At 37.4% G+C, this 16,147-nt stretch overlaps 1 protein-coding gene and 1 pseudogene across 10 annotated transcripts in view; one reads left to right on the top strand and one right to left on the bottom strand.

Moving 5' to 3' along the window:
- LOC119877537 overlaps window positions 1-16,147 on the bottom strand; it is a 410,753-nt gene that overhangs the window by 251,405 nt on the left and 143,201 nt on the right. For 3 of the 10 annotated variants that reach the window (XR_005378584.1, XR_005378579.1, XM_038573609.1), the window contains exon 6: window positions 9,236-9,501. The exons of 3 other annotated variants lie outside the window; for them this stretch is intronic. Coding sequence is in view for 2 of the 7 variants with exons in the window: in XM_038573609.1 (XP_038429537.1) it covers window positions 9,450-9,501 (52 nt within the window). In the remaining 5 variants the exon portion in view is untranslated. Of the gene's footprint in view, window positions 1-134; window positions 197-1,509; window positions 1,587-2,916; window positions 3,075-9,235; window positions 9,502-15,778; window positions 16,011-16,147 lie in introns of those variants that run through there. 4 more of the 10 variants (XM_038573606.1, XR_005378571.1, XR_005378583.1 and 1 more) reach the window with 4 other exon arrangements.
- Window positions 14,794-14,961, top strand: LOC119866011 (annotated as a pseudogene).

Below are 16,147 nucleotides of genomic sequence, written 5' to 3'. Positions count from 1 at the left end.
AACAGAGCACAGTGAGGAAAATCATTGATCTTGCCAATCTTATTCATTCTTTACATGAAGAAACTAAGGTCTAGAGACACAAAGTGCTTTATCAACGACATCACTGGCCTTTCCATATACCCACCCTTTGCTTACCTCTCATTGTTATCCGTTGTTTATCTTGTTGCTTCTCTTGTAAAAAGATTGGCATTTTTTCCTCTCAAGGCAAAACACCAAAAATCCCGGGAGTTTTGGAAAGAGAAGAAACACAAATCCTAGTCATCCTCAGCTACTTAAATGAAAGCAAGGTTGGCAGGAAAACGTGTAAATGAAAAATGCCAAAACCCTAACTTCAAATTTAGGTTTAGATTCCAAGAACTTCTCAACTTGACTCTTAAAAGAATTGCTTGTAATCCTATCATTCCATCTGCCAGGCTTATGATGGCAATGGTACGAGCAATAAAATAGTCATAGGGTATGCGAGGGAAAAGAGAATTCATATGAAAATCCAACAGCCTGGTTCTAGATAATTGGGAGTTGACTGTAAACACCTCCACCGCCATACAGCAACTTTGGCCCTTGGATAAAAACATTTTCATGGCAAATCGTTTCACTTTAGGAAAATTGTATCTACTTTCAACAACTGGAGGGTTGTTTCCCCCACATGATTTTCAGGCTAGTAAAAAATGTGAATAATGATTATGTGCAGCACAGAAAATACAATTTCTGTTTGGCACAGGATTAGGTACTCGTGGCATTGAATGCCTACTTTATCAAGTTTGTCTTCATTATTCTGTGAAGAAACTCCTACTCCATCTCCTGCTCCTGAGAATGAAACTCCATACTCCATTACTTCCTTTCCTTCATCATAATAAAACTGCTGTTAAAGGGCAGTCACATATTTAAACTAAATTAAACCTTTTTAAAATATTGAATAGTGAGCACTTGATATTCCCCAAAGCTATGTTTCCAAAATCTTCACTAATGTTCAAACTGTGGGGTATTATTTGATGGTAAAAGTAAATTTAGAACTGGCTTGTAAATGTGTTTTGTTGGGCCTTCAGAGGGCTGACATTAAAAAAAAAAAAAGGGATCTCACGTAAAAGTCTGGATTTCTGACGCTCTTGAAAATTGGAAGACCTGACAAAACAGCCCCACATTCCTACCTGGCATGAGAGTCGGCTGGAGCCCTGGAAGGCGTTTGCCCTTGAATGGACACAAGCCCATCAGTTCACCACCCTCTCCCCCTGCTCTTTCCACTCATTTGCAATTGCTTCCCTGGACCAGTTAGGCTTTTGAGTTTGTGACCCTGGCATAAGAATATGTCAGTATTCATACACACACACAAAAAAATATGTGAGTATTCACTTAAAATGCACTACAGCCATGAGTGGCAAACAAAGACAGTTTGAATCGTTGACATTGACCTTGGCAGAGATTCATTCACCATCTGCTCATTGCTGTCTATACACACAGTGGCTGTATAACATGAAATTCAAATTTGTTCCAACAAATTAAGAATTATTTTACCTGGGTTGCTGTCATATTTCCAAACCACGAATCTTGCATCTTTGAGTGGCAATAACCTTTTGCATGCTATGAAAATCCTTAAAGGCAAGGAGATACATTAAAAGATTGATTTTTAGAAATGTATCGAGGAAAAGTGGAAAATTCTATTAAATCCTATTAGAAACCCCATGCTTGGGAAGCCTGGGTGGCTCTGCAGTAGAGCATGTGCCTTTGGCCCAGGGCGTGATCCTGGAGTCCCGGGCTCAAATTCCACATCAAGTCCTACATGAGGCTCCCTGCATGGAGCCTGCTTCTCCCCCTGCCTGTGTTTCTGCCTCTCTCTCTGTGTCTCTCATGAATAAATAAATAAACAAATTATTAAAAAAGAAGAAGAAGAAAAGAAAAAAAAAACATGCTTAAAAACAGTGGTTTTCAACCTGTCCCACCAGCAACATTAACATCACCTAGACACTTCTTAGAAATGCAAATTCTGGAGCTGCACTCCCAGATCAACTGGATCAGAAAGTAAGCACAGAGTTCCTGTCTGTATTTCAACAAGCCTTTCTGGTAATTCTGATGGACACCCAAGTTTGAAAAACCTTGGTCTGGAACTTTTGTGCTAGCTTGCCCTGAATAGAGATACTCATCTTCTCAGCCCTCAGGGACAGGTTCAAAGCCCCCAAGCCACAGTCTAGCATCTGACCACCTATTGGGAGTTTGATGCCTTTTGTGTTCCCAGCTTGTCCCCAGAGGCAGCAGGATGTACATCATTGAGCACTCCTTATTCCTCCCCTCAACCACCATCTGCTTGTCTATTTCCCCACTGGCTGCCCTCTGATCAAGGGCTATGGAGCTACTGAAGGAGTTCATATCTCATGTTCCCAGGTAGCAGGATACAGGGCCCAGAGCTCAGGAGCCAGTCAGAGGGTGGAGACTAGAGAAGTCAGGCAAGGACCACACAGCAGGGGTTCCTGGCAGGCTCAACGGGGTGTGGTAGTCCTAACTCTGAGTCTTCACCCAAGCTGAATTCTTTGCCCCTTGGTAGCTGATGGTCCATTTCGTGTTGTCCGTGTTAGCTGAAAGATGACTACTACAACAGTGCACATATATTCCCAAAGCTTCAGTAGTTTGAAATATCTTTTTTTAATTTTTTATTTAAATTTAATTTGCCAACATATAGTATAACATCCAATGCTCATCCCATCATGCACCCTCCTTAATCCCCATCACTCAGTCACCCCATCTCCCAGCCTCCTCCCCTTCTGCACACCTTTGTTTGTTTACCAGAGTTAGGAGTCTCTCATGGTTTGTCTTCCTCTCTAATTTTTGCCACTCAGTTCCCCCCCTTTCCCTTATAATCTCTTTCACTATTTCTTATATTCCATGTATGAGTGAAACCATATGATTGTCTTTCTTCGACTGACTTATTTCACTCAGTATAATACCCTCCAATTCTACCCACTTTGAAACAAATGGTGGGTATTCGTCCTTTCTGATGGCTGAGTCATAATAGTCCATTGTATATACAGACCACATCTTCTTGGTATGGAAATGTTCCATTGGATTTGGAATCCATGTACATTAGTCTAAGAAATTTTCAATGAAAGAAAAGGAAAAAAAAAAACAGAAAGAAAGGAAAATTTAGTAGGTATTTTATCTTTTTTCTTAGTTACTTTAAAATAAATTTTAAACCCTTAGGAATTTTTGATTGTGTGGTAAGTCATTTAAAAAATTATCTTGAGGGATGCCTGGGTGGCTCAGTGGTTGAGTGTCTGCTTTTGGCTCACATCGTGATCCCAGGATCCTGGGATTAAGTCTCGCATCAGGCTCCCCTAGGGGAGCCTGCTTCTCCTCTGCTCATGTCTCTGCCTCTCTCCCTGTGTCTCTCATAAACAAGTAAATACAATATTTAAAATTAAGTAATTAATTAATTAATTAATTATCTTGAATTAAGTTTCTCATTAATGAGAAAAATTTTAAAAACTGAAGAGATCATCATTTACAGGTTTTGATCAAACACTTCATGTAGTCATTTCAAGCATTAAAGCTGATAAAAGCAAGCTCAGTTTCTCATTAAAATTGTTTGAAAATATTTTACTTATAAAAGTCTTGTAAATTCAGTATTTACCCCTTTGATTCATTGTATTTTACTTAATTGTAATTATGCAAAGAAAATGAAACAATTTTTTAACCGATATCCATATAGACACATCCAAACTCCATGTGGCATATCCCAAAATGCCATGCAAATTATCTTTGTGATATTTCATGCCCTGACATAAAATTAGCACATTATTTGGAATTGCAAGTCAATTCTAAAATGTATCAATTAATTAAGCCTTAATAGGTAAGACTCTGATGAGGAACCAGTGTTCCGAATAGAGCCACGTGCTTTCGACCTTAAGCTGTGCTCCATAAACTCTAAGAATTGATTAAATTTCCACAAAGCAAGACAGTCTGCGAAACTGTTTTTCCTACTCAGTTCATTTGGAAAAATATACAGAAAATACCTCCAGACAGCTGTCCTAACACTTCATAGTTTCAAAGGACTGAGGTTCTGGATTAAAAATATGGACCCACTACTCAGAAAACTGTGCATTGACACTGTAATGAAATCACATTCCAAGGGCTTTGTGGACCCCCCAGACAGGCCACACTCCATCCACTTAACCTCAGAGTTTCCTGACATATAAACAGAGGTGACGATCACGCCAAGCGTTTGTCTCCCCCACCCAATGTTTCTGAACAAACTTTGCAGTATCTCACCCATGAAACTTAGAAAGGCTTTCACATACACAATTTGTTTTGATTCTGACAACAATCCTGAGGGGTATACAGAAGGTATTACTAGTCTACAGTTTGGGGTTTTTTTTTTAGAGAGAGAAAGAGAGCGTGTGGGCACATGCAAGTGGGGGTCGGAGGTGGGAGAGGGGTCGGGAAGGGGCAGAGGGAGAGGGAGAGAAAGAAAATCTTAAGCAGGCTCCACACCCAGTGCTCAATCTCATGATCCTGAGATCATGATGACCTGCACTGAAATCAAGTGTCCAATGCTTAACCGGCTGAGCCACCCAGGTGCCCCCCTAACCTACATTCTTTACAGAAGGAGAAACTCAAAGTCTCAGTTATTACAGCCCTGATTTCTCACTACCTCTTATAAAACCCACAGGCTAAAAAAATAAAAATAAAAATAAAAAATAAAACCCACAGGCTAATACAAAAATGCACTTTTTTGCCTCTGCAAATACTCTGCGCCTTATATGTTTATTATGCAGTATTTTTAATTAGGCCATAATTCTTTTATAAATAATTTTATTTGCACATCTTAATTATCCTAGAAGAGAAGCTTCTGACGCACCGGGTGTTTAGTGTTTATACTTATCCGTGCTGTAGAAACTTAATTTGAACCAAAACTTGACAGAGTAATAAATACAGCAGGAGAAGAAAATAATAAACTCTGATCCATTGAATGTGGTTGAAAATGCAACATCAGTCTCAAACATTAACTGCCCTAACTGTGGGTATACAATCACTACAACCACATCTGAAAGTATGTTTGATTGTCTTAAAAATAGATAATTTACTTTATGATGTTATACTCTTTTCTCCACTGTGATGTAATAGTGCTATTTAGATAAATTTTAAAACAAGCTCTCTTTTCTCCATCATCTGCAACATAAAACAGTTTCAGAAAAGTACTTATATACTAGTAATGGTTAACAATGATTTTTTAAATAATCAGCTGTTTTTAAATAACCAGTCAACATTCTAAAAAATAAAACATGTGTAATAAAAGAACCCATATAAGAAAATTTACATATATTAATGAGTGTAATTTTATGAGGCTATGTCTTCAGGATGTCACAAATAAATTCAAGGACTTCAAGAAGCAATTTTTCACTAATATCTTTTCACTAATATCTTCTCGGTTTTCCACATTTCTCTATCCCTTTCTTTTTTTTTTTTATTTTATTTACTTATGATAGTCATACAGAGAGAGAGAGAGGCAGAGACATAGGCAGAGGGAGAAGCAGGCTCCATGCACCAGGAGCCCAATGTGGGATTTGATCCCGGGTCTCCAGGATCGCGCCCTGGGCCAAAGGCAGGCATCAAACCGCTGCGCCACCCAGGGATCCCTCTCTATCCCTTTCTATTACAGGTGTAACCTTCCATACTCTGGAAACATTTTCAGGATACAGTGACCTATATTTGCCATCACTCCAAAGGACTTATATTTATCCTTCAAAGGGACATTTATATTTTAAGAAAGATTTCTGTAAAATAAAAACTCTTCAACATTCAAAGGAATGAATGTTTAATACTGGAATTTCAGACTCTGTCAGGCAGTGATAAAGATCTTTGGAGGCAAGCAGATCCTCATATCAGACCATGTACGTGACTCATCTTGACAAAGTCAACCCTAGATCCAAAATGACTTGGAATACATTCGAAGACCCATACAGCACAAATGACTTGAAAAAAAGGAAAACATAGGCTTTCACAAAGCCCTCCCCCCCCACCCATTCCTTTCCTCCCTGTAAGCTGTGAATTCTTAACCTCCTGCAAGTAAATGTCATCCTCAGGCGTCTCTCTTACCCCCTCCTCTTTAGGCAACTATTCACAAGATGTTGTTCCCAAAGTGACTCTACATAAACCCACTGGATGTTTCAATGTCTAATTTCCAAATTGGCTGTTTGTTTTATGACTTTGAATAAGTTTCTTAGTAGTTCTGAGCCTCAGTTTCCAAATTGGTAATACAGCAATAATAATAGTACTGACCACCAAGAAGACTTGGTGCAAGGATGGAGTTCCAAGGATGCCTATTAATGCCCAGCTCGTGAAAGCCCTCGACAGAAATTCTCTGTGTTTGTTGTTGTTATTTTCAGTTGCCTCGTGTGTCTGCTGCTGCAGTCTTGCCAGCAGAACTTCCTGGCAAGCTCTCTCAGAGAGAGCCTTGAGGTCACCACGGGTGAGATCCCACTGCTCTCTCTCCTTGCCACAGTCCACAGCGGCCATCCTTTTTTTGCCACTGTCTCCAACATCATTGTGTTCAAGGACACCCCCACTGTGGACACCCCCAGAACTGCCATCATGGCTCTCCTCTCTGGAACTCTTCCTTTTCTGCCGTTGGTAGCAAGGGGAGACAGCTCACCCAGGGTCTGCATCCAGCACCAGGATATAAAGGCCCAGCCTCATGGGGTGATGCTGGTGGAGACCAGGCAGCTCCAGAACTCCCACAGGATCCTCCAAGGCCTTTTATCGGAACTGCATCAAAGCCTAGCTTTCTTCCCCTCTCTCCTATGGGTGCTGCTCTTAAGGGCACACGTGAATAAACATACTACATGCGACTCTGTTTTAGAGTCAGCTTCCCCGGTAATCCAACCTGCAAGATCTCCAAATTGCAGTTTAATTACTGATTACATATCCATTTTGAGACATTTAATTTAAGGAAAAATATAACCTATAAAATTTCCTTTTTGATTCCTCTCATTGTACTGTTAGTTCCCCCCCCTTTTTTTCATTTTATTGAGGTATCATTGACATATAACATTGTATTAGTTTAAGGTGTACACCATAATGATTTGATATATTTATTTGTTGCAAAATGATCACCACAATAAGTCTAGTTAACATCCATGACCTCATATAGTAGCAATTATTTTCTTACGATGAAAACTTTTAGGATTTACTCTTTTAGCAACTTGCAAATAAACAATTACAATATCATTAACTTTAGTCCACACTGCACATTACATCCCTATGACTTACTCATCATAGAACAGGAAGGTTCTGCCTTTTTTTTTTTTTTTCAGTAGGCTCCACCCCCAACCAGGAGCCCAACGCAGGGCTTGAACTCACAACCCTGAAAGCCAGACCTGAGCTGAAATCAAGAGTCAGACACTTAACCAGCTGAGCCACCCAAGTGCCCCAGGAAGTTTCTACCTTTGACCACCTCCCCCCAGTTTCTCTTCTCTCAACCCCAGCCCCACCTCCGGCAACCACCACATGCTCTCTGCCAGCAGCCCTCCCTGCAAGCGAGGGATGCCTTTTAGCCTGAAAGGGCATCTGGCACATCACAGTTGTCTGCCACAGAGCTATCTGGACAGAGAAAGGAACAAGTCCTAGAAGTATATACAAGAAAGCTGTGAACGGTGAAGCCTATGGAAAGACAGACTGGGAACATTTAGGGCAAGAACACAAGCTTTTTCTTTTGTTTATGACTTTATGTATTGTTTAAACTTAGAAAACGTTTGCTTTTATCACCATTAACCTTTTTTTTAAATGTCAACAGGGGTCTTTGGGCAGTTGGATTATAGATCATTTTCGAGAAAAAAGAATTCATAGTAAAAATAACTAACTTCGAAGAAAATAATTAATAAATAAGTAATTTTAAAAAAGGGAGAAAAATAAAACCTGGATTCTGTTCTCTCTTTCACCGCTTTCCAGCTGGGGGAACCAAGGAAGCACAGGACTTCTGAGTGACCCCCTTCCCCTCCTCACAGTGGAACCCAGTGGGAGCTCTGTCACCAGGCAGGAGGGGGCTGAGGTCAGCCCAGAAGCGTGGAGAACAACACAAGTGGACTGTGGCAGACTTGGAGCTATTACCTTGCAGGCATCTTTTCAGTCTCCAAATGTGTGTCTATGTCTACATCCCCCACCTAGACTCAATGGCACAGATGTTCAGCAGGGGCAAAATCCTTCCAGCATCCAGATTATCAAATAAAAGTCACACTTAAATCTCTTCTGCCCTGAGAATGTCTAGATTTCAGGTTCGGCAAGGTTGCATATACAATAAGTCTGAATATGCAGTAGTGCTGCTAAATATAAAACCTATTCCATAATTTCCTTAGCAGATGTAGATTTTATGATGGTTTACATTAGTTACCGTTTGCTCTGCCTAAATTATGCCGAGAAGAGACATGCAATCTGGCATCATGTTCACCCCTTGCCCCTCACCTTGGCCTCAAACTTTTGGTTCTTTGAATACACCACATTCTCTCTGGCTTCTGAGCCTTTGCAAGTTGCCATTCACTCTATCGAGAATCTTTTCAACCTTCAATGTATCCCCTCCCTTAGCTTTTCCTGATCATCTCTCAGGTGTCAGATGAAATGCCACCCATCACACTCACCTACACTCCACCACTCCCCACCCCCAGCCCCCTTCCACCTCAGTAAAGCCTTTCGTGGGCTCCTTTAAGTAGCTCAGATCACCCTACGGTCTGTCCCCATAGCACCTGGTACATCCACGGTTGTTAACCCTCTTCACGTGCTATTATATGCCCCTGTTAATTGTCTGAAAACTCAGGCAGATCAAGACAGTGTCACTTTTATGCCTACTGTCTAACATTGAACACAGTAGGGACTCAAAAATGTTTTGGAATAAATGAATGAGTGAATGCACAAGAAGGCACTTTTGGATTAACATTTGCTTAAAATAAACCATGAGGGGCACCTGGATGGCTCAGCGGTTGAGCATCTGCCTTCGGCTCAGGTCATGATCCCGGGGTCCTGGGATCAAGTCCGAATTGGGCTCCCCACAGGGAGCCTGCTTCTCCCTCTGCCGTGTCTCTGCCTCTCTTTGTGTCTCTCATGAATAAATAAATAAAATCTTTGAAAAAATAAATAAAATAAAATAAACCACTAAATAATACAGCAACAGAGGATAGATTATGTCTGCACAAATTCCATTGTACATATGTACGTACATACTACACATTTGAAATCTGTTACTGGAAAATTCAAAGCATAATGTAGAAAAATGTTTTAATCATCTAATGGAATCACATGCTAGGCTGAAGAATAATGGATATTGAGAAATTGTACCATGGGACACAAATCAGTTACGTTTTTCTCAGTAGAGGCTTTGGCTATATAACGCAATATAGAAATACAACATAGAGGGAAAGTTGCTCTCCAAAACAGAGTCACTGGAATTTATGAACAAGATTTTTCTCATGCTCAGGTCACTTCCATGCATCCTTTTCGCTGCTAGACCAGCATAGGTGACACAAGTCCCTGGAAAAAATGAAAGGACAGGACCAAAGCTTTATCAGAACCAAAGTATTGCTCAAGAAGGACCTTCAGCCAAGAACCTAAACTTTCTCCTGCTGCTTCACAGTATTAAAAGGCAAACTCTGGGGGCTGTTTTTCTATTATATATTGACTGAATCTATGAAGAGCTATGAAATGCTAACCAGAAGGACAGCCCAAAATAAATTTAACAACAAGCACAGATCGACAAGGAAAGTCCTTTGTAATGTTTTCCAAGGCACTACACTTTTGAACATTACATACAGGAAAAAATTATATGGAGGAAACGTCACTTTACAAGGCTTTAGATGAGGCCCTTTCTATTTTAACGAATGTTATATATAAGGAAATGTTCAATATAACACAGTTTCACTGAACTGTACTGTCAGAATAAACTGCAGTTACTTTGGATTTTCAGCTTTAATCTTGTGAGAAATGTATTTCTAAATATCTTTGGCAAGATGTTCAAGGTTTATTTCTTTCCCAATGTGGATCTTAACTCAAAAAGTCCAGCCAAGCTCATAGTTGTGTTATTCCTCAGGTTAATTAAACGCAAACGAATTGACAAAATATCAAATGAGTGGTAAGGACATTTCCATTCGATTGTTCTTAAGCACTAAAAAACAGGGTGTGCATGAATTCGCTCAGTTTTAAATTACCCACAGCATTTAAAAACCACCTGGATGGGTTCAAGAAGTAATGTGAGCTGGGAAAAATATGAATTAATGAAGAACACATTTTGGTGATAGGCCTATAAATAAATCGTTTCTATGCATCTAGTTGGCACCCACAGATTGAATAATGCTAATGTAAGTAGACACAGATTTCTAAAGTCTTTTTATGTAAAATGTGGTTAGTTCCTGCTTTCTTGGCTATGCTAATGAATGCCAGGGAGAGTGTAAGCTGTATTTTAACTTTTTGTTTACATCGTTGGACACATGCTGAGAAAGTTCCCATGGAATACTGCTTACCACATGTACGTAAAAGGTCCAAGCTCACAGCATTAATCACATTTTAAAAAATGATTTTGTTTCCCACACTCAAGATAATAGTCCTTTGTTATTTTTAACAACTTTGGCGTATAAGATATGTAATAACTTCTTGAATATAATAGCATAGACATTGTTACAATAAATCATTAAATTTAATAGGTCTGGGTTGTGACAACCTGCTGATTCTCCTAGATGCTAAGACATTTATCCCTCCTTGGAAGCACGTAGGAAAAATCCAAAAATAAATTTCTTTGGCTTTTCGACAGAGCCAGCCAACTTAGGTGAGTTCATTCAAAACCAAAACATCTTTTTCAGTCAAGAAAGCAAAAAGCATCAGATTAGGAAGAAAATACTGAGCAGTTGGAGCATGCAGCAATATCCTCCCTTCCTAGGAACAGCAACGAAAGATCCATTTGAAATGTAGCAACAGCAGGGAAAAGGCTAAACGAAAGACACTAGCTCATCACCTCATCCGTTGTCAACATACTTCTACATTTCATCTCATCCAGTGGTCCTTAGATTAGCCCATAAAGAGGAGGCCAGCAGGATGGCCCCTCGCCACGAAAGCAGGGGACAAATGGAGGTTCACATACCACATGTCTAAATATTGAAGTTTTATAGCAAGCTAACGAGCTGTTAAATAAAATACTTAATATGTTCTATTCCCCCCTTTTTAACAAATATATCTTCCTAGTAAAATTGAGAAATATGTGTATAAAACTGAAAGTTGGCAAAATATCAAAGAAAACTGAATTTAATTTTTATTGTGCACATCTAGGTGTTCCATTGATGGGCCAACAATGTTTGGGTGAATAATAAAACACGGAAATAACATAATTCATTTTAAAATTCTAGATTTATCTCACAAAATTTCTGCAAATTCACTAATTATTTGGTGTAATTAAAGTTTCCACATAGCTAGTTTCTATCAGCAGCCAAATCAGATAACCTTTCTTTAGTCCTTGTGGTTCTTAGATAGTTTTTTATTCATATTAATATGGAGAAACTTTGTTCTGCTGAGGCAGTGGGAACTGGAATCGTTTTTTGTTTGTTTGTTTTTTAAGGTTTTATTTATTTAGTCATGAGAGACACAGAGAGAGAGGCAGAGACATAAGCAGAGGAAGAAGCAGGCCCCCTGCAGAGAAGCCTGATGTGAGACTCGATCCCAGGACCCCTAGATCACCACCTGAGCCAAAGACAGACACTCAACCACTGAGCCACCCAGATGCCCCTGGAATTGTTAATAAAAATTTAAAGCAATCCTTAGATTCAAAATGGAATATGAAATTAACAAATCATATTTGAACATTATAATAGGAACGCTGATGATAAATGATTAACACAAAACCATTACAAAATAATTTAATTCCAAGATATAAATCTCTATTGCTTTTATCAGATTTTCAAAGTATTTTAAAGCAGTATTTAGAGCCATACAATATTTCTTAGGTTCTTTTTCTTTTAAAATTGTCAGTACTGGAATATTATAAAGAGAACTGAAAACAGCCGTGTGCTGCTCTATTTATTCCAATCTTTCTCCAATTGAAACGATAGCTTGCTTTCTAATGACTAGAAAATATTCTTCATAGAAATTAGTTTTGGAAATATTTGTACATGAATATTTTTCTGCATAGTTAGGAAATATTTTTATCTCTAGTTGCAATTTCCTTCTATTTTAATAAGATGTCACATTTGTTGCATATTTAACATGCAGCTTCTTGCAATTTCTCCAAAGTTTTCTCCAGAGTTTGGGGCTTTTTTAAGTTTATAAGCCTTTTAAAAATTGAAGTATCCAAGCACATCACTTTTGTATTTTTGGTGGTCATTATCTTTTCCTAATATGATTAATAATAACAAGCAAAACGGACACTCGAAGTTAAATTCATTTTCTACTAAAAATCACAATTTTATTTTTATTTGAGGAGCTTCTCAACATAACTTTTGAAATCCAGTTAAACTGAGTAATATTTACTTTTTTATGTATTTTCTTCTCTCACTTCCTTATCCAATAAATGAGCGATCTAATTTGGATTCTCCATCCAAAAGGGGAGTTGCATTTTTTATTATTTTCATTGTTTTTATTCATATTACATATTTAGCCATTCATTAACAAACTTGGAAATCATTTCTACCAAATCCCCAAATGTTTCATGTTTATATAAATATTAAGGAGAGGTTGATAAAAGGGTACAAACTTAGTTATAAGACGAATAAGGCCTGATGATCTGATATAGAACATGGTGACTATAATTAATAACATTGTATTATGTCATCGAAATTTGTTAAGAGAGTAGAACTTGTTTGTTCTCACCAAAAAAATGTATATGTGTGTATAACATATATATATAAATGTGTAAATTGATGGATGTGTTAATTAACTAGATGAGAGGAATTCCTTAGCAATGTATACATTTATCAAATCATTGCAATGTACCCTTTAAATATCTTACAATTTTATCAATTATACCTCAATAAAGTGAACAAAAACATTGTTGCATAAGCATCATTGTACTTTGTTTAAAAATTAAACACATGATATCATCTTTAATATTCTTTTAAGAACATTATAACAATATGTATTCTGTTCTACATTTACTTCTTTGTTGAAAAATATCAATTGTTTGTCACTTACTTAGTCCTTTTGTTCATTTATTTAGTATTTGTTGATTTTATGTGCTTATGGCATTTCACATTCTTTTTATAGCTTAATTATTCCTTAATAATACATGCTCATATTGCATAATATCCTATGCATAATTCATTTAACTATTTTCCATTTGGTTGGCATTTATCTTGGTTACATTTTATTTTTTGCCACTTTATCATTTCATTTTCTTTTAATCAAGGATATGTTTCCAATAGCAAATATCATTATTGCCCCAAACCATTTATGAACATTGGTTGAGAAATATATAATGATAGTAACAGGATACTTTGTCTTTGAACTTAGAATATAAGTTTCTTTCCCAATTTGAAAGATTTGGGGTTTAAAATGAAATATGTGAAGCACAGAGGAATTTTAGATCAGTGAAACTATGCTGTACGATACCTAATGATGGGTACGTCATTATACCTGTGTCTGAACCTACAGAATGTACAACACTGACAGTGAACCCAGATGTAAACTATGGACTCTGAATGATAATGAGGTGTCAGTGCAGGTTCATCAATCGTAACAAAGAGCAGCATTCTGGTAGGGGAAGTTGATAATGGGAGAGGCTGTGCGTGCATATGGACAGGAAGGAGATGGGAAATCTCTGCATTTTCCACTCAATTTTGCTGTGAACCTAAAGCTGCTCCAAAAAAAAAAGTCTATGAAAATATGAAATATAAATTTTCTGCCACGTTTATCCAATGGAAAACTGTAATCATTGATTTAAATCAGATTGTGCTTTGCTAGAAACATTCTCATTTGTGTCAGGATATGACAGCCATTTTCCAGAATCATCATCCAATAAACAGAGTAAAGTTCCAAAGTTTTCAACTTTTTATCCAATTTGCAGATTTTATGAATGCATTTTTCTTCAACTTTTAACAAGTATGCCAGAATTATATTTGCTGTCTCTGAAATATGAATTCGATATGAGTAATTTTGTCTTTCATTTTCACTGTTTTGATCAGTGACTACAGCTTCATTTAATGAGAATCTGTTATTGCAGGAACTCTAACCAACCAATTTCAGTGTGGATTTCATGTGAATAATGTCCCTTGCTCATTTTCCTTCAGTCTTCTTTAAATAATTTGTAATGTCTTGCTTACAAATTTTATGTGAGCAGTGCTGTACAGAAGTCCCCTCACTTTCCTAGCTTCTGGTTATTTAAATTTGGAACATTAATTTGAAAAGTTTCTCTCTCTTATTGCTTTTGGTTTTTAATCCTACTTTAATTTATTTTATCATGATTCAAATTGTACACATTTTCAATGATCTAAAGCAGGAGCTAGCAAACTTTACCGGTAAAGGGCCAGATAGTAATTACTTTTGGCTTTCAGGTATTTGTAGCAATTACTCAACTCTGATGTTGCACCTTGATAATAGCCATAGACGATACATAAAAATAGGGGCATGAATGTGTCCCAATAAAGCCTTATATAAAAACAAATGGCAGACCAGATTTGACCCACAGGTCCTAGTTTGCTGACCTCTGGTCTAAAGAAGTGAAAAATAGAATATTGTTTTCAAAGTATAAAAAAAATTTAAAGGTAAATAAGGTAAGACTATTTTTTATGTTTCTTATTTTTTCCCTAAAATAATCAAAATGATGTATTAAAATTAGAAGGCAAAATAAGCTTTGCGCAGTGGCAGTATTGTAGTCAATGAGGTTTATCCAAGGCGCGATTATTGCTAATAAAATTAGAAGGCAAAATAAAACTTATAATCAGTAACAAAATTTAAACCAGAAGATATAAAGAAAAAACAAAATTTTAATGTAACTTTTGAAAATGTAATTATATCTTATTAAATATTTTTATAAAAAGAAAACCATTCACAACTGAAATGTTCAATGTCTATCTAGCAGCCAATGTAAAGAATCAATGTCATGAGAAAGACCAATACTGTACAAGTAAGTATCACTTATATGTGGAATCAAAAGCCAAAAGTTGAACTCACAGAAACAGAGAGTAGAATGCTATAGTGTAAAGGAAATGAGTAGACAGTGGTTTAAGGGTACAAACCTTCAGTTAGAAAATGAATGTGTTCTGAGGATCTAATATGTAACATGGTGGGATTACAGTTAATAACAATACTGTGGGGCAGCCTGGGTGGCTCAGGGGTTTGGTGCCTGCCTTCACCCCAGGGTGTGATCCTGGAGATCCAGGATCAAGTCCCACGTCGGGCTCCCTGCATGGAGCCTGCTTCTCTCTCTGCCTGTGTCTGTGCCTCTCTCTGTGTGTCTCTCTCATGAATAAATAAAGAAAATATTTAAAAATAAATAAATAAAAATAACAATACTGTGTTATATGCTTGAAATCTACTAAGTAAATGTTGAGCATCCCCACCAAGTAAAGCAAATAAGAAAACTATGTGAGATGATAGAAATGTTAATTAACTTGGTTGTGGTCATCACTTCATAATGTATACATATATCAAATCATCGTGTTGTACACTTTAAAAATATAGTTTTATTTTTCAATTACATTTCAGTAAAACTGGGGAAAAAAGAATCAATGTCATGCTTCACATGTTTCAACTGGATGGTTTTTTTCAAGAACTATAAATTATTTAACACTGTAAAGGCTATTCAGATACTGTGTACGATTGTTGTGCATACCTCAGTAATTTATGACCACCTCCAGATCCAAGAATTAGAACACAATGTATCAGTCTGCTTGGGCTGCCACAAGAAATATAGACTGGGTGACTTAACAATAGAAATGTATTTCTCCCATTTCTGAAGGCTAGAATTCCCAGATCAACATCCAGTAAAGTTTGATTTCTACTGAGGACTCTCTTCCCAGCTTGCAGATAGCTGCTTTCTTGCTGCAATCTTCATGGCCTTTCCTCTGAGCCCATGCAGAGGGAGAAAGAGGAAGAGAGGGATAAATCTGGTATCTCGTCTTAAAAAACACTAATCGTATTTGATGAGGACCCACCCATATGACCTCACTGAAACTTAACTGCTTCCTTAAATACTGTCACA

Source organism: Canis lupus, chromosome 25, assembly GCF_011100685.1.
Source record: "Canis lupus familiaris isolate Mischka breed German Shepherd chromosome 25, alternate assembly UU_Cfam_GSD_1.0, whole genome shotgun sequence".
Taxonomy (NCBI): domain Eukaryota; kingdom Metazoa; phylum Chordata; class Mammalia; order Carnivora; family Canidae; genus Canis; species Canis lupus.
This window is presented reverse-complemented; position numbering and strand designations above follow the sequence as displayed.